The sequence below is a fragment of the Aythya fuligula genome, chromosome 21, assembly GCF_009819795.1.
Source record: "Aythya fuligula isolate bAytFul2 chromosome 21, bAytFul2.pri, whole genome shotgun sequence".
Taxonomy (NCBI): domain Eukaryota; kingdom Metazoa; phylum Chordata; class Aves; order Anseriformes; family Anatidae; genus Aythya; species Aythya fuligula.
Window position 1 is genome coordinate 3,115,344 of NC_045579.1, and position 24,254 is coordinate 3,139,597.

The 24,254-nt window shown below is 45.4% G+C and overlaps 1 protein-coding gene across 1 annotated transcript; it reads right to left on the reverse strand.

Annotated features, from left to right (window-relative positions):
- Nucleotides 1–6,038: 6,038 nt before the first annotated feature.
- CLCN6 (chloride voltage-gated channel 6) lies at nucleotides 6,039–24,219 on the reverse strand. The gene is made up of 23 exons (XM_032201329.1): nucleotides 24,136–24,219; nucleotides 23,502–23,561; nucleotides 22,389–22,454; nucleotides 21,969–22,034; nucleotides 21,208–21,274; nucleotides 20,704–20,810; nucleotides 20,337–20,463; nucleotides 19,635–19,702; nucleotides 19,151–19,209; nucleotides 18,348–18,480; nucleotides 17,326–17,439; nucleotides 16,891–17,057; nucleotides 15,864–15,990; nucleotides 15,368–15,494; nucleotides 14,882–15,035; nucleotides 14,632–14,791; nucleotides 14,395–14,501; nucleotides 13,916–14,102; nucleotides 13,069–13,226; nucleotides 12,092–12,248; nucleotides 11,268–11,375; nucleotides 10,926–11,051; nucleotides 6,039–10,041 (listed from the first exon to the last, which is right to left on the reverse strand). The coding sequence occupies exons 1-23, from the start codon at nucleotides 24,217–24,219 to the stop codon at nucleotides 9,961–9,963; spliced, it is 2,610 nt and encodes an 869-aa protein (XP_032057220.1). The 3' UTR covers nucleotides 6,039–9,960.
- Nucleotides 24,220–24,254: the final 35 nt, after the last annotated feature.

Here is a 24,254-nt window from a genome sequence, read left to right on the forward strand (position 1 = left end):
GGTCCTGAACCCCATTTCCCTGCCACTCCCCCTCTCCCCCCATAGGGTTATGTCTCCAAGACCACATCCAGTTGGCATCCCAAGGACCAAATCGCTTGGGTTCCCTGGTCAGCTGCAGCAACAGCTCTGAGCCCAGGCTGTGTGCAACTGTCCTGTGATTGCACACACACCCCCATGGAAGGGATCTGTAGGGACAGGAATGATATTTGAGGCAGGCCATGGGCAGGCAGAGGTGCCAGAGACACACAAATTGCTGACAACAGCTCTCAGAAACCCCAGCTACAGCGACACCGTAGGATGGGGTGCTGAGTGGCACACCACTCCTGCACACAGCGTTTACAGCTAAGGCTGCTGTATCCCTTTAAAGGCTTATGCCACACATGGCATTTCTGACAAGCTGCCCTTCCAGGCACTCTCTGTGCTGCTGACAAGGCCTCCAAGAGGCACCTGATGCTGCCCGCCGTGCCGGCCCTCGTGATTCTTCCCCAGGCAAGGAGAGCAGAAACTTGCCTGAGGGAATCATTTTGCTCCACTCCAACGTCGGAACATCTCCTTCTGGCCAGCACCAGCCAAAGATAAAATACTCCATGCAATAGCGTCCACAAGGGTTTTTCTAGCAGAACTGGTTCCCAGATCAAGGCTCCCAGCAGCAGCCACAAAACAGCTCTGTAGAAAAAAGCTACAGTGACTTTGCATTTACTCAGAGGTGGTTTTATAAATCAAGGGCCCTCCAGCTGGTAAACAGCTTTTGGGAGCTATTGTGAGGACAACACAGCTTTGTTCCTTCAAACAGGCTTTCCAAACGCAGCCCTGCAGCCCCTTTCTTCCTGCTGCAGCTAATGGGAACACAGGTGGATCCCTCCACACTGGGCTCCCCATGCCCTACAACCAACCCTCATGTTCTAACACTAAGAGCCCTTGCTGGAGCTGAATTTTAGCTAGCTGAGCAAAACTGGCACGGACGCAGCAAGACCCTGTAAATTATCCCTCCCTGTCAGCCCCCCGGGGCACAAAACACTAATGGGTTCAGTGGAACGTGCTAAAAATGGCAAGAAGAGTTGGCGCTGCCTGACCCGAAGCCAGGTGGGTCCAGTACTGCCAGCAAGCCAGTTCCTGGTGGAACAAGTCTGTATTGGCTTGCAGACAGCATGTTAATAGACCCTACAGTCTGGGAGAACTTAATTGAGGGCAGGCAATCTAGGAAAAAAGCATCTCTGTGGCCGGATTTTTACTGCTGCTCCCATAAACACACTGAGCTGTAAATCTCCCCCAGGGAAATCTCGCTGCCAGGTCAGAGTAGGACTGCACACGGAAAAGAGCACTTGGAAGAGCTGAACGAGGGAAACTTAGCACTGATAAACTCTACGGGCAGAGAGGAACCACCCCCATGGATGAGCAAAGCACTGCAAGTCACTGGTGCTGTGAGAACTGGGTCAGAGAGGGCAGGAAAGAGACTAGGGAACAAACAGGCAGTCCCAAACAAGCACAAGACAAAAGCAGCCCACTGTTTGGGGAGAGAGCAAGGATGCCTGAAAGCTGAACTCCTCTCTGGAGCTGTATCGGTTGCTTTCTGAAGAGGGTACAGAAAGACTCTGGCCAGGAGAGTGCCTACAGAGACCCAGAAGGCTCCGCTGGGAACTTGCCTTCAGCGAGGTGAGGAATTTCAGTCCGTGTGTGCAGGAATGGAAGGTCCTGGAACAAGCTAGCGTGTGAATTCATTTATCAGCTGGGTCACAGAACAGGTCAGCAGGCTGACGTCTGCAGAAGGGGAAGGACCGAGGCACAAGCACTTACAGCAGGGTGAGATGCATCAAGTGCTCGTGCTCTGCCTCACTTCGCAGCAACCTGGACTTGTGTTCATGGCTCAGACACTCCGAGGAGGGTTCCGTTGTCCCATACGTACACACGAGGTGCTAAAGCCATGCTGCAGTCTTTCCCCTTCATGCAGATAGAAGCAGACACCTAATGGCATTTGGTTTCTTCTGCTCTTTTCACTGCAGCAGATTCACACAGCTGCACATGCTAGCCATGAAAGGATGCGGGCATTCCCTTTAACTAGGGCATGCTCTCTGCCAGCAGCACAGACCCACATGGAAATGGAGGCAGCTTCCTTTGGATTTATGGTGGAGCTGCCTTTGCTGCCTATAAATTGCAGAAATTAATCCTGAAGGAACTTTTTGGAGGAAAAGGGGGAACCAGACTGGAGAAGAAATAAGCAGTATCAGGCTGTTGTGAGAACATGAACTGCAGATTAATGTATTCCTGCTAAGACTTCACACCTATCCAGGACCATTGCAAATCTTCTAAAGAAACTCCCCCTAAGGGAAGGCAAGGTTTGCAGTGCGTGTCAATAACAGCACAGGAAAAAGACTGGTGGCCACACAGCCACACCAGCACTTCAGAGCACAGCTTTAGCAACTGTGCTATGAGTCAGACCTGCGACAGAGAATCAATGTAGCTTGTAATTGTAAACAATTCAGAAACAGGATGCCTCTGGGACAAAGCTATTGCTACAAAGAGCTGATGTCAAAGCCAGATAACAGCAGTTACATTACCAGCAACTATTCAGCACTGACCACGGGACAGAGTTCTGAAATCCTGCCCTCCTCCACACTGTTGGGTATCTGAGTGCTTTATAAACACTCATCAACCCCCCCAGCACAGAACCTAGGACTTACCCCAGTGCTATCACACTTCTTGTGCGAAGGAAGAAACATCCCAGGGAGATCAGAGAGAGACCAACCTCACGCCTTCTGCTGGGCTCCGATGACATTTGCCACCTCCTGTGACGCCAGACTCCATCCTCGCTTCCTAATAGCTTCTGGCAATAACCCGGACTGGTAGTGCATAATTCAGCAGCTTTCCTTCCTTTGAACTTGGAAATACAGTAATTACACCGGTATGCTTCATACTCTCTGTAGGACATGAACCTCATTTGGAAGAGTGACCCAGTTGGCCTGCAGGTTTTTTGTTGCTGCAAATCAGATTTGTGAGTTTCTTTCTCTCCCTCAGAGGCTGCACTATCCCTTTCCAGCCTCCTGCTACACAAAATGTTTCACTGAACATCACCAAAACCCCGGCCTGCAAGCAAGAATGCCAAGAGGAGCTGTCACCACTGCTTTGTGTTTGTAAGAAATCGTACGTGAAGTATAGGGTGCATATCCTCAGCTGCTGCAGGGACGAGTGAAGCTGTGCCAATTTCCATAACAATGTGGCCCTATCCAGCTTGCTTGATTTACATCCACCGAAGCTTACCCCCAAAGGCTTCTTTGCCGATTGACACCTGCTGATGAGTGCACCCCAGTCATCCCCAGCAGCAGCTCCTTACAGCTGACAGTACGATGGCACCATGCCCAAAGACAGAGGCTACCACGGTAACAGAAAGCTTGTTGATGATTCTGCTGAGATGAGAGCAACCCTTCCCTGGGTCTCTTGCACACTTCCCCAGACGTACAGCTCCTTCAGACAGCTGGCACGCAGTTGTCCAACACTTTTAATTTCCCCAGTGAAGAAGCAAGAGTCAGCAGCATTGCTGGGAGAGAAAGGACAGGGGATCTTTTCTAGTGCTTCTCTCACACCTTTCAACTGTGAAGCCTCTCAAAACAAGTCAAGAGTGTCCCTGTGCTGTCATTCTCTGCTGGGGCTGAACCATTGCCACGCCAGTGACAGCTGCTGTGACAAGCAACTTCAAAAGGGAATCTTCTGCTGACTCCAATCTCAAATCCTTTACCAGAGCAAGTGACAGAATGCAGTGGGCTTCGTTCTTCAAGCTCTTGTGCCTCACTGCTGGACCAGAAGCTGCCATGATCTCTGTTCCCTTTACTGATTGCTTGCAATATTTGAGGCCTCCCTTCCTGTCAACCCACCTGAACAAAATGGATCAGTAGCACAACTGCTGTTCCTAGCATGAAGAGTCACAGGCACATCAGTTCCATCTCAGTAGTACAGCTGGCCCTTTATGAACAAGAGTTGTATCTTGTCTGTATTTTGTTGCAGATTCTGACATGCTTTCATGAACAAAGAAAATAAAAAAAGCTTAAAGCTGTAATCAGAATTTGGGCTCTTATGTGAGAAGGAAAGGAAGAAAGAAGGATTTGTAGGATCTTCCCTTATCTTCCCTTCCTATATCCTAACTGTTCTTTTGGAAAACCAGCAGAATCCTGCACAGAAACAGAAGCACAGTTGAGAGTAGAAACTTTTAAGAAGAGGCAAGGTACAGAGGAGGCAGTTCGAGTGAGATCTACTAGCAGGAACTAGGAAGAAACAAAAGGAAGGTAAAATCAGCATGTAAAGTTGGGCATCTCACCGAGATATTCTCTAATACAAGCAGTAAGGCCCTCAAGGTTGTCTTGTCTTTCCCTTTGGAGCTGTGAGCTCTTCAGCGTACCTCAGCATAACATTACTTTGTGTGTTCTCCACAGACCGGTATAAATGGGTTTCAGCCTCTTGCTCCTAGCCGCTCAAAGATGAGTAAAATGTGCAATAAACTACGCACAGCCCATAGAGTTACTCATGCTTGTTTTTTCCTTTCCATGAAGTTTTGAAACAGCCTCGAATAAAGGACAGCTTATCTAATTTTAAATAGTGACCTCTGAAGCCCATTGAAAATTCTCCTCCTTCACTTCCCAGATGATGAAGGGAGGAAAGGCTCACTGCCACCTCCCTTCTAGCTGTGAACAAACTATCTCCCACACTGCTATTCAAAACCTACAGTGGATGTTAAAGCAGCTGAGTGTCTCTCGCTGCTGCTGAAAAGCATTTCAGCACCTTGGACAAGAAGAGAACTTCGTTATCTCATCAAATGCATACGTGCAATGAAAGCCTGGGGCAGTTATGCTGTTTCTTCCTGTGGGTGCTGCATGATACACACCTGGACGTGCATACACACCCTGAAGCTGATGGCTTGTATTCTGTCAGCAAAGCAGAAGAAAATGTCACTGAACACTAAATTCTCCTGTTAAATACAGTTTACAAGTACTGGGGTCACAACACATGGCTGGATTTATGAGCCTATAAACCTCAGTAGAAAGAGGTTTTAATCTAAACATGAAGCCATTTGCTTTAAGCATAAATGTGCCAGACACCTCCCTTTTTTGTGTGAAATTTGAGGGAGAAAGACAAAACAGTCTATTGGCCTCCTTTATTTACTGTTACTCCAAAGCAGCAGTTGATGTGCCTTGGTTTTAAAAAGACAATTAACTGCTCTCACTTCCTCCTACATTACTGTATTTAGGACTGAAGACAGTAACAGAGCTGAAGCAGAGTTCCCCCACTTACTCTCCTGCTGACTCTCTTCTACTGATTCCTTGCTAGGAGGAATTAATTAACTTAATTAAGCAGACTATGTTGCTTCTTATTTTGCTCCCACCCACAGATTTTCTGCCATCTCCTCCCAACAGATGCTTTTATCAATTTCAGGCCCTTCCTCTGTGTCATTACACACACACCAAACAGGGGACTGATGGCAGGAGCCAGACGAGCTGCTGGCTTTGCGAGAGTGCATCAGAGAGCTGCTACGTGCACCCTGTACAGCACAGCGACCCGATGAAGAAAAACAAGCATGGGATGATGGTGAGCTTTTGGGCCAAATACTGTGCTCAAAGGCTGTACTTATGCACAAATTTGATGAAAGATCAAAAATTGTCACAGGTTTTCTGTATAGCCACAAACTAAATAAGGGCTGAAGATGAAGTTAAGACTTTTCACATTTGGAGAAATCACCTGTAAGACAAGAGGTGCAACACTACACTCTAAATGTCTTTCATTAACTTACAGGAGGGTAGAAAGCAAGAGTTCCCAGATAAGAAAAGCAGCAGTCACCTCTAGCACAGTGTGCACAGTTCAACTCCTTATCATACATTTGTTAATTCCTTCCTTTTGTTGTGAGAGAACATGGGGCTAGAGTGGTTGCAGCCTACAGGTTTATAACAACTCCTATTTCTGTCCAGCCTCAGGGCACCTCCTGTGAAACTGTCAGATCCAGACAGCTTATAAATAGCAACTACTCATCTATCCCAAATCATGTTCTTGAATATTGCAATGTTCTACCAGTTTTATTATAGTAAAGGACAAAAAATAAAACACTAGAAACATCACGAGGCCTTGAAGTGCTGAAGGAGACACACAAACATTTTACTCTCAGACATGTTATGGTTACATGAATACTTCCCAAGTGCCATAGTTCAAATAAAAATATGTTCATACAAATTTAAAAAAAATACAGTTTATATACATTGTGGAATTAGCTTACATCATTTTATAACAAAAACAGTGCAAAATAAAACAAATGGAAAGGTAAGTTGCTACCATTGGAATGGCTCACAGTAAGTTAATTCAAAACTGCATAATTAACACTGCACAGGAAAACATGAGGCGGGGAGAGTGCCCCATATTGCCCCGAACTTCTGCCATCAGTACTAATCCAGTTCTTGGTTACTACATGTATTCCTTTAGTGTTGCTCTGAGTAAAAGGTTATAGGCACCTATGCTAAGAGTTTCTTGGTAAACCACTAAGTAGCCAGAACAAAAGCAGCTAGCACGTTGTTAGAAAGGAATTTAGTGACCGAAGTGTGAGAACAGGACTAATTCAACTCAGGCTCTTTGCAACAGTCTACAGTCAGAGGTGAAACGCTGCATCTCCAGACGTCACAAGAACTTGTAACTTCCTTTCTGCAAACTACATAACTGGTGATTGCACACTCAGATTTCCCTTTAAAAAGGCTGACAGGGTCCCCCACCGCCACTCGATAAAACTTCTTTACTGACAGAGTGAAGCAGGCGTGTTTTCCAGCTGAAAGTTCTCAGTAAGACAGATGCACAGGCAGAGCAGACAGTGCTGACAGCTGACTCTCACAGGGAAACACAGCTGGAGCTCGACGTTTAGCAAGATTTTTCTGTCTGTCTGGCCTGGATCACCTAACTACAGGCCTTAGCAGCAAGGGTAAGACATTCTACAGCAAAATATACTGCTGCAGCTCATGTTCACAAATAAAACAAGAGATGACTGGCTCAAGGCAACAATCTAAGGACCTCAGGTTCAGGTGCATGGACTGAAGGAACCTTCCACATGCAGTCACTCAACATAAGTAACAGGAAAAGGATTTACCACAGAGAGAGGGCACTCTTCAGAGGTTTTCTGACAGTATGGGATTGCTATTTCCACACTAGAAGGATGTGAAATCCCAGAACAGAATTCCTGTAATTTGTAACTGCAGAAGAGCACAAATCCTCTGAATGAAAGATAGGTTACCAGAAGCATATTTCAAACCCACAGTCCAGCTTCAGGGAGTACAAAGGGGTGCTAGAAGTTCCTTGGGGCAGCTCAGTGCACAACCAGTGCTCAGGGAACACAGGCATTTAAAAACCAACTACACATACTATCCAGAGAAAATGTCCTTACCCTACCTGGGAAACAACTTGCAAGTCAAAAGCAGAGGCCAATGCTGACTTGTGTGCTCTAGGAACAACGCTATGTCTGTCCCAGCTAAGGAGTTCAGGTTGAAAGGCACAAGGTGGGTACTAGCTGTAGGAAAACACCTTTGTTTTACTCTAGAAAGTTTAAGAGCTTGCATGCCTTACCTGAAATGGAACTAAGATATTCAGAAGCCAGCAAAACAACTTTAGTGGCAGAGACAAGAGCTGTTGTTGCTAGCTCCACAGTAAGAGAAAGAATGAATTGTGTTCCCTGCTCTTTAGCATAGGTCCTTTCCCAAGAAGCCCTGGATACTACCCAATGGACACTCGCCATGGCTAACAAAGGATCCAGCTTCCCTTGCAACAACTGCTACTGCATGTACCACAGCCCATTCTGTCCTTTGTGGAAATGCTGTAACCTCCATTCCTGAAAGCAAAGATCCACCATTCCTCTCTTTATAAGAAGGCCGGAGAGAAAGAACACTGAAAGAAAAAACAAGGCCTCCAGATGTCAATGGAGAGGAATAAAAAAATTAAAAAAAAAAAACTAAGTGCTTATGAACAGCTTTGCTAAAAAACTTTCCAGCTGAGATGTGTTATGCCCTGTATGACAAGGATCAATTCCACCCTAGAATTTTGCCTCAGGAACTGCTTTTAAGACCAAGTTTTCTCTCATCTGCAGGACAGAAATCAAGAGCATCCTGTGACTCATCTGTGTTTACTGCAAGCACAGCCAGAGAACACATCTGTCCCACAACTACCTGGACTGCAATGGCTACATGAATGTTTAAAGAGCTCCTGTGACTTAAAGAGCCCTACTTAAGACTATGGCTGGTGCCCTAGGCACAAAACCTCCTAGCCCTAACTGTAGCAGGTGTCAGTGGCTTGCAAAGCACTGCCCTGCAACAGTCAGCTTCCACTAAGAGGCTGCTGTAACAGAAGTAGTGTTTTGACATGCAAGGAAAGAGCACAACTCTGCCAGTGTTATTCAGGATAGTTTTCAACACAGGTGAGTTCCTGATTTCAGGAAATGGAACAGTGTCTGACTTCCTTCTGCCACAGTTCTCATCTAGCTAGCTCCTTATGGCAGACAACAGGTTAAGAGGTTAACAGGAGTGCTTGGAGGCTGTGCAGAAGCTTTCCTGGGATACATTCCCCATGTTACTTAGCCCAGTCTCTTGGCTGAGAGAATGCTCTGTGCTTTATCAAGCCAATCAGCTCCACAGTCCCCAGAGGCACAACGCTGACTTCCCACTCAGGGTTATCTGTATGCAAAACTCACAAAGGCAGGTGCCTGCTGGAACAATACAGGTGCTGGCCAGGATGGTACCTGCTAAAGCAGTGAACTGGCTGCAACTGGCTCCTAAGTGCTCATTTTACCCTTAGACATTTGGCTGTGCAGCTGCAAACATTATCCTAGTTTTTAAAGCCAGACAGCCCCACGTATCAGCCTGCAGTATAATCCTGCCTGCTAGTTGCTAGCACTAAGTATCCTTCCTGTATGGCAGCCTAAAGTCCCGCCAGCTTCTCTCACAACACAGAGGTAACTCAATGAAACCCAGAGACAGGGCATCAGTTATAACTGCCTCCAGAAATCCACAATTCTCTGTGCTCTGAGGAAGTGGGGTTTCCTGGTCTATAGCCATAGCTGGAAAGGACACCGTGCCTATAAATACAGGTAGTGACAAAGCAGAGTACCACAAGTAGAGTACCTTAGTAGAGTTTCTTGCGGGGAGATAAGAGTAACAGCTAACAGGGAAAAAGAAAGCCTCCTTCTCTGAGATGCTCTGCAAAAGTACTGAACATTTATAATCCAAACAGTAAATGCAATTGAACTGTTCAGAACTCCTGATTCTCTGAGATGCTCTCAAAAGTCAGCTGTTGTCAAAAATGTCACAGCAAGAACACTCCCATGTAAGGAGTAGAAAAATAAGGAAAAAAAGAAAGCCAGAGTGGAAAAATATGGGCAACTGGGAACACCCACAAAGAGACGTGCATTTCCAAAGAACTGGCTTTTTATACCACTTTTGAGAAAAGCCATCCTGCAAAGCAGCTATCTGATAACTGCAAACTTCATTATCTCCTCTCTGCCTTGACAGCAACCCCCCTCTCACACAAGTAAGGCAACAGTTGCAGGAACAAGGGATGAAGAGGAAAAGAAACGCACAGGTAGACAGGGAAAAGATGCTGCAGTTCTCTGCACAGGACACAGTGGAGCTAGATGGTTCTTTTGTCCAAGCCTCAAAAAACAAAAAGCTGAATGTATAATGTCAAGACAACATCTCATGAAAGGCTGGGCGCAGAGGAAAAAAAATAAAACCTGGATCAAGAGTGATCAAACCAAGTGCCTGAGACCAGTCTACAGCTCCAGGCTCAGGCAGCTCCTCTAATTCTCTGGCTAGCAAGATGTTTTCCAGCTCCCCAGGCTTGATATGCGTGTGAGAAGCCAAACGGCAAGTCTTGGGCCTTGTGGGGTCCAAGCAGAATGCGAGCGCGTGTGCAGGCTTGGAAGAGGGAGGTAGCCACACCGGCAGTGGGGCAGGGGCATCAAATGGTCTGATAGTGTTGTCTCAGTCTTGCCTGCAGAAATTCGTGGGTCAGGTTGTGCCGAGTGATTATCCCAACAATCTTAAAGAGGAAGAAAAAAGGAAAAAAAAACGATATGTCAGTATCACAGATGTGCCACTAAGAGACGTGCATGGTAGAGCTGTTAGAGCTGTTGTACTTTCCAACCCAAAAAAACATGTGAAAACCTTCAAACACTTCTCGACCAATGCAGTTACAGTGGGTTCAAGCTAAAGTTTCACCAGAACAGACACCCCACTCTCCCAGCACATACCTACTGTTAGGAACATCTAGAGGCAAAAAAAGAAAAAAGCACTGATGTCTCATAAGGAAAGACCAGTTCAGGCTATTATCATCATCATAAGGATTTTGCTTCCTTGTTCAGGCTTAAGGGAAGTTTCTCATGATGTTGATAGGAAGTTACTGACACCTACTGACTATTTCTGAGCACTGTAGATGGCAAAGAGATAAGTACAGCAAATCAAGCGCAAACCGTTCAAAAGCTTCTTTATTTTTCTACTCCTATGAATAAGAACAGAATGCAAGTTTCTGTCCAAAAGAAAAACCTCCTGCCCAACGTTCAGGAAATTCTGCTCTTGGCCTCAAAGCTGTCAAAGGGGAAGCCAAATTAGTGACCTCTGGTGAGCTCAAGGACTCTGAAAAGGTACAAGACAGTAACAGCTTCCACATGCTGACAACCTGAAAAAGGAGACAGACTGTGTGTCCTGTTCTTTGGGGTGAAAGCAGGGAGCAGACTTGGACACTAAGGATGGTAATGAGGTCACAGCAATCAACAATGCTTCAGAGCCTGAAGACCACATTCTGATCCCATTAAAACATATCTGTTTAATGTTAAAACAGATCTCAACTCTCTCAAAGGGGAAAGCATTGCAAAAAACACATCTGCTTCCTTGCTCAGCTAGGACAAAACTGAGATAAGGACTCACCTCTCCAACTGCATTCACAACTGGTAGATGTCTGAGTCCCATTGTCCTGAACAGGTTAAAGACTTGCGACACGTGAGTGTTTGGAGAGACAGCAAAGGGAGATGGGTTCATGTATGGAGTGACATCCTAAGAAACAAGAAATAACGATGTTATTTACAAGAGGCATTTTCAGTAGTTCCAAGAATCACTAATAAGCAATTGCTACAGCTGCTCTAATTCACTGAAATGTTGAGAACTCCGAAGTTTGCCAGTCCATTCACCCTCATGCAGAAATCTAATCTAGAAGGAAACTGAAGTAGACAGGTCGAGAGTCTTACTATCACATCACAGTGCATCTCTTACCACTATCATGCGAGGGTTCAGCAACGTGAGGTCCAGGTCATGGATATCTGGATAGCGAGGGTAATCCTCTGACATCTCTGCATGGGATAGACGAGGCTGACTTGCACTCTGAAATTAAAAATGCCACCAAATCAGTGTGTTGCCTTCCATGAGAGCGCACAGTCTGCAAGCACAGCAAATGATGCCTCCCAACACCCTGTGCTTACCCAGACTCCTTCCCCCACACCCACACACAAAACTTCTGTAAAGGCATTCTTAACATCTCTGTTTAGAATTCAGCAACGGAAGCACAAGCCCATACAAGCATTTAGCTCAGAGATATATGGATATACTCTCCAACCTCTGAAATACCTATACTCAACACTGGAGAGCAGCAACAAAATAGCTCTGTGGAAGCTGGGCCTCAAACACAAAAGCTCATACTGATCTTAGCAATACAGCTGCCAATCTCCTAAGACCTTGGCATGTGGCATTAAGAACACAAAGTATATACCACCAGTTTGCCTGTTTGTATTTAAGATTTGCCCTCCATTCTACAGTTCTGATTGCATTTTTATGCAGATTGTGATGGTTGTTAATATTTTTCCCCAAATACAGTAGCTGTACACTTTTCCTTGGGCTGCTTAAACAGAAATTCCATTCTCTTTCTTCTAGAGCTGCAAGGGAGAATTCACATTACCTGCCTTCAGCTTTCAAAGCAAAGATGCATTCCTTAAAATGGAAAAATAGGTGAATTCTTCATGACAGCTTATAAATATCATCCCCAACTTGCTTAGCTCACAGGGTGGAGATGTCTGCTACAACTCCAGATGAGGCAGACTTACTGACTGGCTCTCAGAGTAACAAACCCCCCTGACAAGGAGCGTGACCAGCTGCGAGCGCAAGATCAGGCCATGGAAGGTCAGAGGTCTGAAGCGTTCCTCCATGGTCCACTCCTCACTGGGAGACTGGTCAGGGTACAGATTGGGGTAAGGTGTGTATCTGCAACAGATTGAATACATATTGTAAGTCACTTGAACCTAATGAGACACACACACCAGCCTCCAAACCAACAGCTATTTTATCTCTGCAACCTTCTCTAGAATATTTCAGGGATTCTTTCTAGAGAGTAAGAAGTCTTTTCTCCAAGCAAACTATCAGAGAACAGTAAAGTGCCATTATAGTCAAGTGCCATTATACAAGCAGTAAAATGGAGACAGTCTCCTAACTTTCAGTTTCAGATCACTTGCTACTGAAGCAATTTTCAGTTCAAAATTACTGATTCTAGTAACATCTGAAGCATGTGATAGTGTCAGGTCATAACTTCACCTGTACGTGTCACACTCAGTCGGTCAGAAACTGATTAACTACACTGGGCTTTTGCGTGAAACAACTGCAATAAAAGTCTATGACTCAGTCCAGTTACCAGAAAGATGGTATCAAGTAGTATGGTAACAGGTCATTATCTCCTCTCTTGTAAGAGTGAGCTTTGCAGAGCCCTCAGGTTTTTGTGTACAAGAGGGCGTTAATTTCTAAAGACAAGTAATTTCCCCAGGTATTCTATCCTCTCCAGGAAATATTTTTGGGCAGGCGTTTGATGGAAATTTAACAATTGAGTCATCAAGTCATTAGCTCAGGACTCAGGCACAGGTGTGGGTCTGAGCATTGTCTGATGGGTCCTGACAAGTTACTTCTGATAACATGGATACTCATACTGTTTCCTCCTGAATATGAAATAATAGGGACTGTATGAAGCATCACAATACATCCCGATGTTAAGAAATATCTTTTTTTCCTACCTTTGTTCCTACAAGTATCTCACCTTCTCTCTAGCATCTGTTGTAGCAAATCCTCCTTCTCTGGTGGCTCCTCCGTTGTTATGTGCTCGTCACACATGTTACGCAACTCACTTGAAGGGTAGGACTTCATGGACTGACTCCGTTTGCGCTGCTCTCCAGCTCGGGTGAGAATGCTAGATTTCTGGATACAATTTTCAGATACCCACTTAGCAGGCCAACAATTATCAAAGAGTAACTAACTATAAAATATTTTTTATAGCTTTCTATCACCCGATAGTGTTCCTTAGTGCTGTCACAGTAGTTGTAAGAATAGCCAGTGGGACTCTCTTTTGGCAGGAAACCTGCAATTTAGGAAGTCAGGCACCCTTTTTGCTAGAGCACAGGTAATGCCACAAACGTGGTTAATTCCAACCCTAAATTTCAAGTTTCCCAGGAAGTTAAAGTATTCTGCCTGTTTCTCCTCCCGTGAAGGAGAGAAGCAATTAGGCAACCATTCTTGATCTCAAGGGTGGGTTCAGTACTTAATTCAAAATTTTTCCACCTCTATCCTAAACTGGTTATTTGAAGTCCTGTTCAGTTTTGCTTCTATACTAATGCAGAGCACTGCTCTGCCTTTGCCATAACCAGGAGAATGGACTGAAATTGCATTTTAGTAATTAACTAAATAACTGTATTTTAGTAATTGCTCATGTCTAATCTGAATCCTGCAGTGACAATACTAAAATTGTCAGTACAGGTTAAAGGTTGGATTAGATGATTTTTAAAGGTCTTTTCCAATCTAAATGATTCTATGATAATAAAGGAAGGGACCTTCTTCCTGCACAACCAAGCTCTTTATCCTTTCAACTTACTGAAAAATCAACTTCTTACCTTGAATTTGATGTTGTTACTTATCAGCTGATTTCCCTTCATGAACTCCCTCTCATTGCCCCGGTTCTCAGTCACGACAGGGAAGGCATGATGAACCGTTGTGCGCAAGATGCTAACAAGAGATTGAATACGGGTGTGGGGGTAGACATAAGTCAGGTTGGGTTCCATGATGTCACTGGCTCGTAGTCTGAGGAAACACAGAAATCCAAGATCGCTCCGTGCTTCATATCAAGCTTCTTCCCAAGCCTCACAAATTTTTTTCTCAGATCTCCACCTGCCCATTCCTCCCCAGCAAGGGCTCCAGGCACCTCTTTCCTGCTGCAGGCCTGATGCACAACTTCCAGCTCTTCTCACAGCAGCTGGTGCAGACTGGTTCACTGGACATGAATCATCATCCCCCCATTACAACATTCCTTTCTGAGCCAAGAACCCTACTGACAAACTCTAACCCACAGTCCTGCCAAGAGGGGCAGCCTTACTTATCCATTTCCACCTCTGTTTCCCACTCCAGGAGAGGTACTCCTCGCAAGTTCACATGGATGTCATAGATGCCTTTGTTGAAAAAGTCTCCAGTCCATTTGGCTACCTGCAGAAAAAACAGGGTGTACTGAGTTGCTGATCCAAATACAAGACTCCTTGGCTCATCACTGCCCTGACAGGAAGAGATTCACAACTAGTACATGTTCAAGAAGCTAGAGCCAAGGCCCTGCACTCACCATGAGGGTGATCATTATCGGGAGCCCATAGGTGATCTCATTGGTGGATTCAATTAGGATGACAGTCAGGCTAATTGTCATCCGGACCACTCCTCCCAGGAATGCTGCTGCTCCAATCAGTGCAAAGGTTCCTGAGTAGATGTGATCCAGGCCGATGTAGCTAGGGCAAGACAGAGCCCCAAGATTAGAATAACCTGACTGAGAGGTCAGCATGCATTTGCAGCACATCTCTCACACACACTCAATGCACCTTTTGAGGAGGTTGGCGACCAGGCGTCCGAAGGCAGCCCCACAAAGCAGTGATGGCACAAAGAGACCACTGGGCACAGAGATCCCGTATGTCCAGCAGGAAAGTAAGAAATAGAGAAGGAAGAACAAGGAGAGTGTGACTGGGCTGAAAGTACCTGTAACACAAGAAGAATCATGACTAGAGGGGAAAAGGCCTGCTGGACAGATGGTAAGTCTCACACCATCCACCCTTCAGCTCACAGCAGACCCATCTCAAAACAGTCTTCCAGTCCAAACACACATGAAAACATTGAGTAAGTGGAAAAAAAGGAAAAGCAGGCCTTTCTTCCCAGAGAGGGGATGTTAAGCTGTTGTACCAGCAGCCCTCTTGAGCCATAAAGGCTTGAAGAGGCTGTTAGCTTTGTGGTCCACTTAACAAAACTGTTTCAAGCAAGATGAAGCTCTGAAGCCTGAGGACGGCATGAAGCACTGTCTGCTAGCTACTCACCATCTTGGTGGAAGAGCTGCAGGATAGCTGACTCCTGAGGGTTGAAGAATAGTGTGGCCATGTCATTATAGGTTTCATTTGGGCAGAAAAACGTTTTGATGCTTGAATTCACATCCTCTGACATACCCTAATGCAGGACATAAAGGACACGAACAGTTAAAAACCACTCCCTGCTATGTTAGCCTTTGTGCAGAACGGGTGTAACCCTCCTGTATATGGTGTCCACCCACAGTTTGACATGTTTAGACCAAAATATCAATAGCAGACGTTAGGCCTGCAGACAGTAGGCTCCTTGATTCATAGCCTGAGCTGCTTTGTCAAACTACAAAAGCACAAAGCACAGCTTTCACTGTTTAAGGTCCTACAACTGTCCATAAGTTTTAACTCAAGTTCTCTGTGGGTACTACATGCCCTCAAGGCTCATTACCTGCCTGTGCTACTGCGAAGGGAGGAACAATGTGAAGGAGACCTACAATCTTCATGGAACGTTCCTCACCTGCACGCTCAAAGTGTCATTGCCACTGTGACTGGTGGAAGACATCTGCCGGCACTCCCCCAGTATCATGGAGGCTACAAAGACCACAACCGTGGTAGTCAGTGACACCAGCAGGCTCTCCAGGACTCTGCAAACACACAGCAGAAACCATACTCTTAAACTGCACTCAGACCTGTAACACAGTCCAGGCTCTTCGCAACTCTGAAATGGTTGCAGGAAGAAGCAGTTACAGCAGCTTAATATTTGAAGCAGGGGAGCCTGCAAGTCAAGCTGAATTATAGCTTGGTTGCCAGGATTAAGTTAACTTCCTTTTTTCATTGCCTGCCCCCAAATGGCAATACTTCTGCTCTCAGAACACAGTCACATATAAAAACCCGAAGGGCAGGGTTTGGTGGTGAGACTGTTCACATGGAAACGATGTTCTCTATATTTTTACAGGGTAAAAAATTCTCTCGTCTAGACAGAACTGGACAGCCTGATGCATAGTCTTTCATATTTCTTTTCTAGCTACTGAAATACTTTTTTTTTTTTTTTTTTTTTTAAAATGAGCTTCTTATTTAGGAATTCTGTCTACACCAGACATTATTTTCCAGAATTACATGGCAATTCTCTAAATACCACAGAGCTCAGTTGTGGACTTAATTATCCGAGATAATAATAATGTAAAAAAGCTGGATTCAGCTATTCTTTCCACATCTGTTTGGACAAGACAAAAATCCTGCATGGAGACGCAGCTCCAGTTTGCTCAGCTGTAGCCACTATGATAAAGAGCCCCTTTCACAGCCGTTGTAAGAGGGTTACAGCTTTCCTTACACCACCAGAGTAATTACAGAAATGTAGAGACGTTGTAACATCTGGTATCTGGTGTTCACTTAAGTTCCATGGATGCTTCATTTTTGATTTCAGTAACACATAGGAACAGGTTTTCCACCAGCTCCTCCCATTGGTCTTCTACATCAATGCATTTGCACTGGGGCACTGAACACAGATCAGACACACCTACACAAACTCAAGAAAGCACAAATACCTGACCAGCTTTGGTTTGGGATGCACATTTCGCATGCGATACTTGGCGAGCCTCTTGTTTAAGCAGTTGAAAGTGGCTCCAAGAAGGCCTCCTACGATCCCCATCAGAATGAAGAACCCCAAGTCCACAGCTGTCCAGAGGTGACATTTCTTATCAGACTCAGAGCACTACATGCAGAAAAACATAAGGAAAGCATTAGTCATTGGAATTTCCCACCAACGCTTCTGCCTTGACAGCAGGAGACTTTCGGCAGCAATGACCATAGCAGAATAACACTGTCATAAGCTAACAGCGTGTTCCTGCTAAACATGAACTACGCAAATACAAGCATGTAACCACAAACAAACAAACAAACAAACAAACAAAAAAAAAACAGAAAGAAACACTGAACTGACAAGAGACCGGAGGGAGAAAAATAATAGCACTAAATCGTACCTTGAACTCCCCAAAGTTGAGCAGCCCAGGGAGCTGGAAAGATCCCCAGCTTCCAAACTGAATCCCAGAGCGGAAGAAATTCAGGGTGAAGGTGGCAGCCATGGAACAGAAAAGCTAAGGAAGTTGAAAAATAGAAGAAATAAAAACTCCCAAAATTAAGACTGACAGTTAGCTCTTCATTAAGACTTAGGGTTCAATGTGATCAAAGCATTTATGACAACGAACATCAAGCTTATAGAACACTAAGCTTTATGAAAACAGTCCTACTGAGGTTTAGTGCCCACTCCCTGCTGCAGAAGACAGCAGGGCCAAAATGTACTACCGTATCTGATCTGGCTTCCCTCACACAAAGAGTTAGGAATTTCACCCAGTAATTCCCGCAGTGATTTTTTTTTTTTTGTCACAGATGCTAAGTTGTAGTTAGAAACCAATTACAAGGCACTAACACAGCCTGTTTGGAGCTGTAATTGAAGTCTTCATTGGCTCAGAGAGCATTGCGATTTTGGCAAACCCCTTGCTCATTCCATCCCTGCTGTGAAAGAGTAGACTAGATGAATCCCATCAACATGTCATTTGGTATGAGAAATGCCAAAAGCATCATGAGCTGTGATACATTCATCAAAAAAACATAGACATCATGAAAGTAAGCACGAGGCAGAGAAATCCGTAACTAGAAGGCACAGGGTATTGCTGCAATACAGCTCCCCAAGGCAGAGGACAGCAGAAAGAAATCCAGCACCTGCTTAACTCTGTCTGCTCCCAGAGAACTGGGCTGCAAAGGTCCAGGTACAAAACACTTTTCTCTCAGGTACAATAAATCTGCTACCTATAGAGCAGTTCTAGGTAGTACCAGACTAATCTCTGCTCTTGATCTGTAGTAATCCTGGGGGACTGATAGAGAAGGCAATCTCTTCCCTACCAGGACGGACAGGAGACACAGGATAATGCAAATGTCCTCACAGATATGCCCTCCCCAAGGTACAGCTCAAAGAGAAACAGAACTAGATAGAGTCATTACTTACCACTTTCCATGTAAGTCCCTGATTCCAGAAGGAGGAACCTTCTTCCAAGCTGAAAAGAGTACCCCCAATTGGGGCTCCGAAGGCAGCTGCAACCCCTGCAGCAGCTCCAGCAGATACAAAGTCCCTTTTATCCCTGAAGAGGAAAGCAATGTCAGTTTAGCAAAGGGTTGTGAACATGCTCAGATTCTGCAAAGCAAGGGACCGTTTCCGTTCATTGGTATATCCCACAAATACATGAGTGACAGCTGTGAGAAGAACTGGCCACTGCAGACATCATTTTTTCAGTAAGTTGTTGCAGCAGCATATGCTCTCTCTAGAGCACCAATACAACTCTGTGGCATTACGTGACTGCTAAGTACACTAGTAAACACCCCAAACCACAGTGCTCCAGCATCACTTGAAAGAATTCTAGAGACGGAAAGGCAAGCTCTTGTTCACCTGCAGAGGCTCCAGAGAAGGCTGGTCCATATCTTGTTCATACGGGGTGCATAATTGAGCTTGTTACCAACAATGATGTTTAACCATTCAGATTAAAGGTTTTAAATGGGTAGAGATTTGCTGAGCAGTACAAGAGAACATCAATGAACATGGAGACCAGAGCTGGGATCCCTTAAGGGTAGCATGGAAGAATCAAGTTATGTATCCCAGTGCTGTCCTTCCTCCTGCAGAATGAGACTGCAGGGTACTAGACAGAAACTGAAAAAAACAACTGACTGATTCATCCCAGGCAGCCACCTTCCTCCCAGGAAAGCTGGCTCATTCACCATCCCCTCCTCTTTTCCTCCCCCTCTTGGACACAGTACCTGTCACTGCGGAAATACGGGAAGTTAAACTGGATCTTCCTCAAAGAGATGCTCTGGAACTACAGAGAAAGCAAAGCTTTAGAAACATGGGAGAAGGAAACTTTCTCCTCACAGTACTCTTACAAAGCAGGGGTGTGAACTGCTGGTCTCTGCACAATCTCCTGCAGAGTTTGCTCTTGGCTTACAAGAGATGTTTAACTCTACTCCCACCTCAGTGGGAGAGTAGCAAACACTCTCCTGGAGATCAGAATCATTTTCTTTTCTGCACCGCTTAGCACAGACAATACCAACACTCTGTACTCCTCTAGCAACAAACTGAGCTATGAGCAGGCATCCGAGGGAGACCAAGGCTGGTAGTCAAGCAAAGGCATGGTGCTCAACACTATGGCCAAGAGGCAACCCAACGCAATGCTGCATTTCAATCAGGAAAAGGATAAACGACCTCCACAGCTCACCCATCTCAGTGACCCAGGCCAGCACTAACCTGTGGCAAACCTGCACCTACGACAGCACCACTGTGGATCATTGGACCCTCCTTCCCAACAAAAAGACCTGGAAAAACAGGACTGATGAGACAGCATGCTCCCCGCCCTCTCCCCTGCTGACAATGGCAGAAGAGATCAGCTCACCACTCCCATAGCATAGCATGACCTCCCTGTACCAGGCCATAAATGTATGTCGGTAGCTTCCAAAACCTCAGCTGAGTTCAGGCAGCTATGCCCTCTCCTCTCAAGGTGAAGGGAGCTGCTGGCCCGTGTCCCCCCCAAGATGTTTGTGAACAGACTTGCACAGACTTTGCACTCCAAGTGGGTGAAAATATTCAAAGACTGTTGTTTCAAGGACTCTGAACTCTCCAGGTTACCATGCCCTTCTGGCTACAACACAGCCTTCAGGTCATTCTACATAATGCGTTCTGGATAATTCTCAGGTCTCCTTCTTGGACTGAGCCATGAAGAGCCACTTCTGACTAGACCACTTCGAAAAGATATTTGTTCCCCTGATAGTCCCGGTCCTTCTGTCTTATCTGCTTTTCTACTCCCTGTACGTATCCAAGGTTCACACCCTGGTCTCCAGCCCAAAATGATTTCACTGGAACAAAAGAAACTTTCCACGCCCTTCCCCTTCATTTCTCCCCCTTCAGTGATTCCTTACCCCAAAGAGATGAAGACACTGCAGCACTTCTTACCTCCTGCCACGCTGAAGAGCACTCCCATAGCTTTGCACACCACTGTCCGGAGCCGCACAACCCCTGGAACTTTTACCCCATTGAGGTAGCACTTAATTTCAGGAATTCCTGATCCAGCTGCCACAGGCTGCAGAAAGGAAAACACTGACACTGTGTTGCATTGACTCCATAGCAGACTGACAGTATCTCGGTCAGAGACCACAGCAAGGGAATGAGACACACTGTTTAGCTAAATCAGTTAGCACTCTGAAGTTGGTAAGATGCCTTCAGGCAGTAAGTGCTATGGACAAGAAGGAAACTTCATGTCCAGGACCACATGAAAGCAAAGGAAGCTTGTGTAAAGAGCAGCAGTGAACTTAAATCTTACTTGGATGAGGACCAGAAGACTTGCGAGAAAAACAAAGGTCAGGTTGAACCCCAGCAGCTCCAGCAAAGACAAGGCAAGACAGCCTTTCTCTGTGCATTCTTCCACTGCTGCAGAGAGGTCAAGGAAAGCAACAACGGTCTCCCACCAACACAATCATTTGGTACTCTCTGGGGGTCCCACCGGCATCAGGAGCCAAATTTGTGCTTTCTACTCCAGGCAGGACAGATGACACAACCCATCAAGAAGACAGGTCTTCTTTTCAGAGCTCAGAGTTAATGTACAAGGAAGAGAAACCACTCATTCTTTTAGGGATTAGTCTTTGCCCATATATTGATATTCAAACCACTTCCTTGGTTTCGAGAGCTGAATTACATAAGGAAGTTGAAAACCTGATTGACCAACAATGTGAGTGACAGCAGATGTCTATGAGTCAGCTGTTCTTAGCAACAGAAAGAAAAAGGTCACTCAAGTCTACCAGGACACCATATGCTAAGTAAAAGATACAGCTTTGTACTACCCGGAACTTGAGCTGGGTAAAGAGTCGCACGAAGAAATCCACAAAGAGGCCCACCTATGAAAAAAAAGACAGACCTGTCATCAGAAACTACTACATACATGTACCAAAGACCACCTTCTAGCAAGCCCTACCATGAGTACGCATGAGGGAGGACAAAGGATAAGGAAAGCAAAAGCATTGTTCTGAGTAAAGTAGCTTACAAAGCTCAGATTTTCTGCCACCCTTGTTCTCCCTTGGACAGATCCATCCCAGAATTATTCCTGAAGAGATATACTTCAGAATATTCAAATGGTAGTTTTGTGATTTTTTTTTAAACACTGACAACATACTTCAGGGTACCAAAAAAAGCTAACTTTAACTGAGGCATGCAGTCAGCAAAGCTAGTTTTCAAGCATGTACAGTGAAGAAAGTATTGCCAAACGTAACAAATAAAGCTCAACTATAAACTGGCATCCTGTTTGATTAACGCTAACTTTGGACAAGTTTTCCTGTACACAGAATTAAAGAATTTGCCAGAATACTTTACACAGAAAACACAGCAAGATGTGAAAGGAAAGCAAAAAAAGTCTTCTCAGAAAATCATCTACCTGCAACATGCCGTAATTCCCCAAAGCCCCCTCCAACTCCTAAGCTCTCAACTTCCTGACAGTGAACGGTATCTCCTCTTTTCTCTTTTGCTGTTGACTTCTAAATTATTCCTGCCTAGTGTCCTGAAGTGTCTTCATTCCCCAAACAGCATGACACTTACTAGTCCTGTGCAGACTCCAATGGCGAAAACCATCACCCATTTCACTGCTTCATATTTCCGTGCTTTCTGTGTAGGAACAGGATTTTTAAAAAGCCAAATCAAAGCAACATACAAATAGAAACCAGACAAAGGTGGATTTGGGCTCCACAGGTAAATTGCAGCTATAGTGATAAATCAACAGAAGATAGTGACAACAGCAAACTGAAAACAGAGAGATGGAAGTGCTTAACACCTCATTCACTTCAAAAGTGAGGTTCAGAACAGATGCTGGGAGCTACAGTCTCTACACTTATTTTTACTCTTTTCATCAAAAACAAAAAGAGAATTTCTATCATAAAGAAGAAAAAACAAACTTCCCATAGTGGAAGGTATTTCTACAGCTTTAGCTCTCAAGCTACTGAAAGAAAAAAAAAATTTTACCTTGTTGTCCATACTCTCCAAAACTTCCAGGTATGGGTCATTGATACAGCGATCATAATCCAAGCTCTGGAAGAATGCCAAAAGGTCAATGAGAATCACCTGCTACAGATTGTGCAAAACGCTATGGACAGAAGGCCTTGTTAAAGATTACAGAAGTCATTACAACCCCACAGCAGGTTTGGCAAACAGTTGTAGGAGAAAAGCTACCGTAAACAACTTCATTTAAGTATTTCCAGTAGAGGCAGACTTGGAGAATTGGGAAGTGAAAGAACAGACCAAATTCACCGCCAAAGATGAGACAGAACTAAACCAGTGATTAATACAACTTTAAGTTAAAGTCACAAGATACAGATTTAGACTTAAAGCATGGCCAATTTGACAGGGGATAACATGAAATCTAATTCTTCACTACAGCAGAAACACTAGAAACAAGTTCCTTTCTAGACCAGTTCTTAACCTTACCACAGGAGAAAATTAAAAGTAATAACTGTCCCACTGTAAGCACAAAGTACTGTTGGCTTTTACCCACATCAGCTTCCCCTTTTCAAGCTGAACAGTAACAGGTTGATGTTACACTAAACAGCAACAGCTTGGTGACACCCATGCTGAGAGCAACTACTCTGAAAAGCTCAGGGCCACCACACAGACACATAAAAATTAAGTCTTCTGTAAGAATCAGGATGTGATAGATAAGATCTGCTTTGAGCCAGCATGACACCACAGACAGCAGTAAAGCAACAGTGACCAACTAGTTACAGATGCTTTTTTACAGTCACGATGACGTAAGACCACAAGAGCCAGTAAAGTCCCATTAAAACAGGGGAGCAACGTAACAGATTCAGAAAATGCATTTTCTCAATAGCAGTCTGACTTAGGCAGCAAACATTTAAGCTCTACTCAGAGCACTGGGCATTAATCTACAAATGCTGCATCAAACGATGAGCAACAAGTCTTTGCAAGCACAGCAGCTCCTGGTATTTCTGTTGGTGTCAATACAACCTAGCTACAGTGATGCAAGTTGAGTGCCTACCCCCTTTAAATCAAAGCAGATAAAAACCTGTCTGTAGCTCTCTCCCCATTAGTTCCACAAGCTGGTATCAGTTAGCTTCCCACCTCATAGTCTTTGCGTGGAAGGATCTCATCTTCCTCTTCATGAGTTTCTCCTAGGATCGTCTACAAAACAAAGAACATGGGAATGAGAAAACATCAGGGGAATGAACGCATACACTGGTGCTCATGAACACTGGTAGCAAAGCCAAAACCAGGGAAAGCTTACCCCACTGATACTTATAATGTTGGAGCATGAGTTACCAGACCACCACTTACATGGGGGTGACCGTATGTTGGGCCTTACCTTAAAGCTTGCCCTTCAGCACGAATACATTACATTCCTACGCTGTGAAGGGCTGCCGTGGGGAGGTAAAGCAGCGTGCCAAGCCCCTGTCCCCCCTTCCTTCACACCAACAAGGGGGCACAGGACAAGATACTTGCATGGGCAGCATCACCCCGCCCTGAGCAGCTGGGCACTGCCCCAGCACCCTGTCCCCCAGCAGGAGCGGTGCCGGGCCGGGCAGGACGAGCCCTGAGGCGGGCAGGAGGCGCGGTACCGCCTCAGGTGCCAGGCCTGGCAGGAGCGGGGACCAACCGACAACAACGGTGCTTTGGGGGACCGGGACAGCGAGGGCTGCGGCACCAGCGGCCGAAGCGGGGAGCCCCACAGGCTCCGGGGAGGGGACAGCGGCCGTACCAGCTCCTCAGGGGTGCGGCTCTCCCTCTCCCCACAGCAGCGCGGGCAGCAGCAGCAGCACAGCCCCGCGCCGCACCCCGCCATCTTGGCCCGCCGCCGCCCCTCTCCCGGCAACCCCT

Coding starts and splice junctions, on each gene's coding strand:
- CLCN6 (XM_032201329.1), bottom strand. CDS start 24,219: ATGGCGGGGTGCGGCGCGGGGCTGTGCTGCTGCTGCTGCCCGCGCTGC. Junction 12,249..13,068: donor CAACAGATGCTAGAGAGAAG/GTGAGATACTTG, acceptor AATCTGTTGCAG/ATACACACCTTACCCCAATC. Junction 11,376..12,091: donor GTTACTCTGAGAGCCAGTCA/GTAAGTCTGCCT, acceptor TTTTAATTTCAG/AGTGCAAGTCAGCCTCGTCT.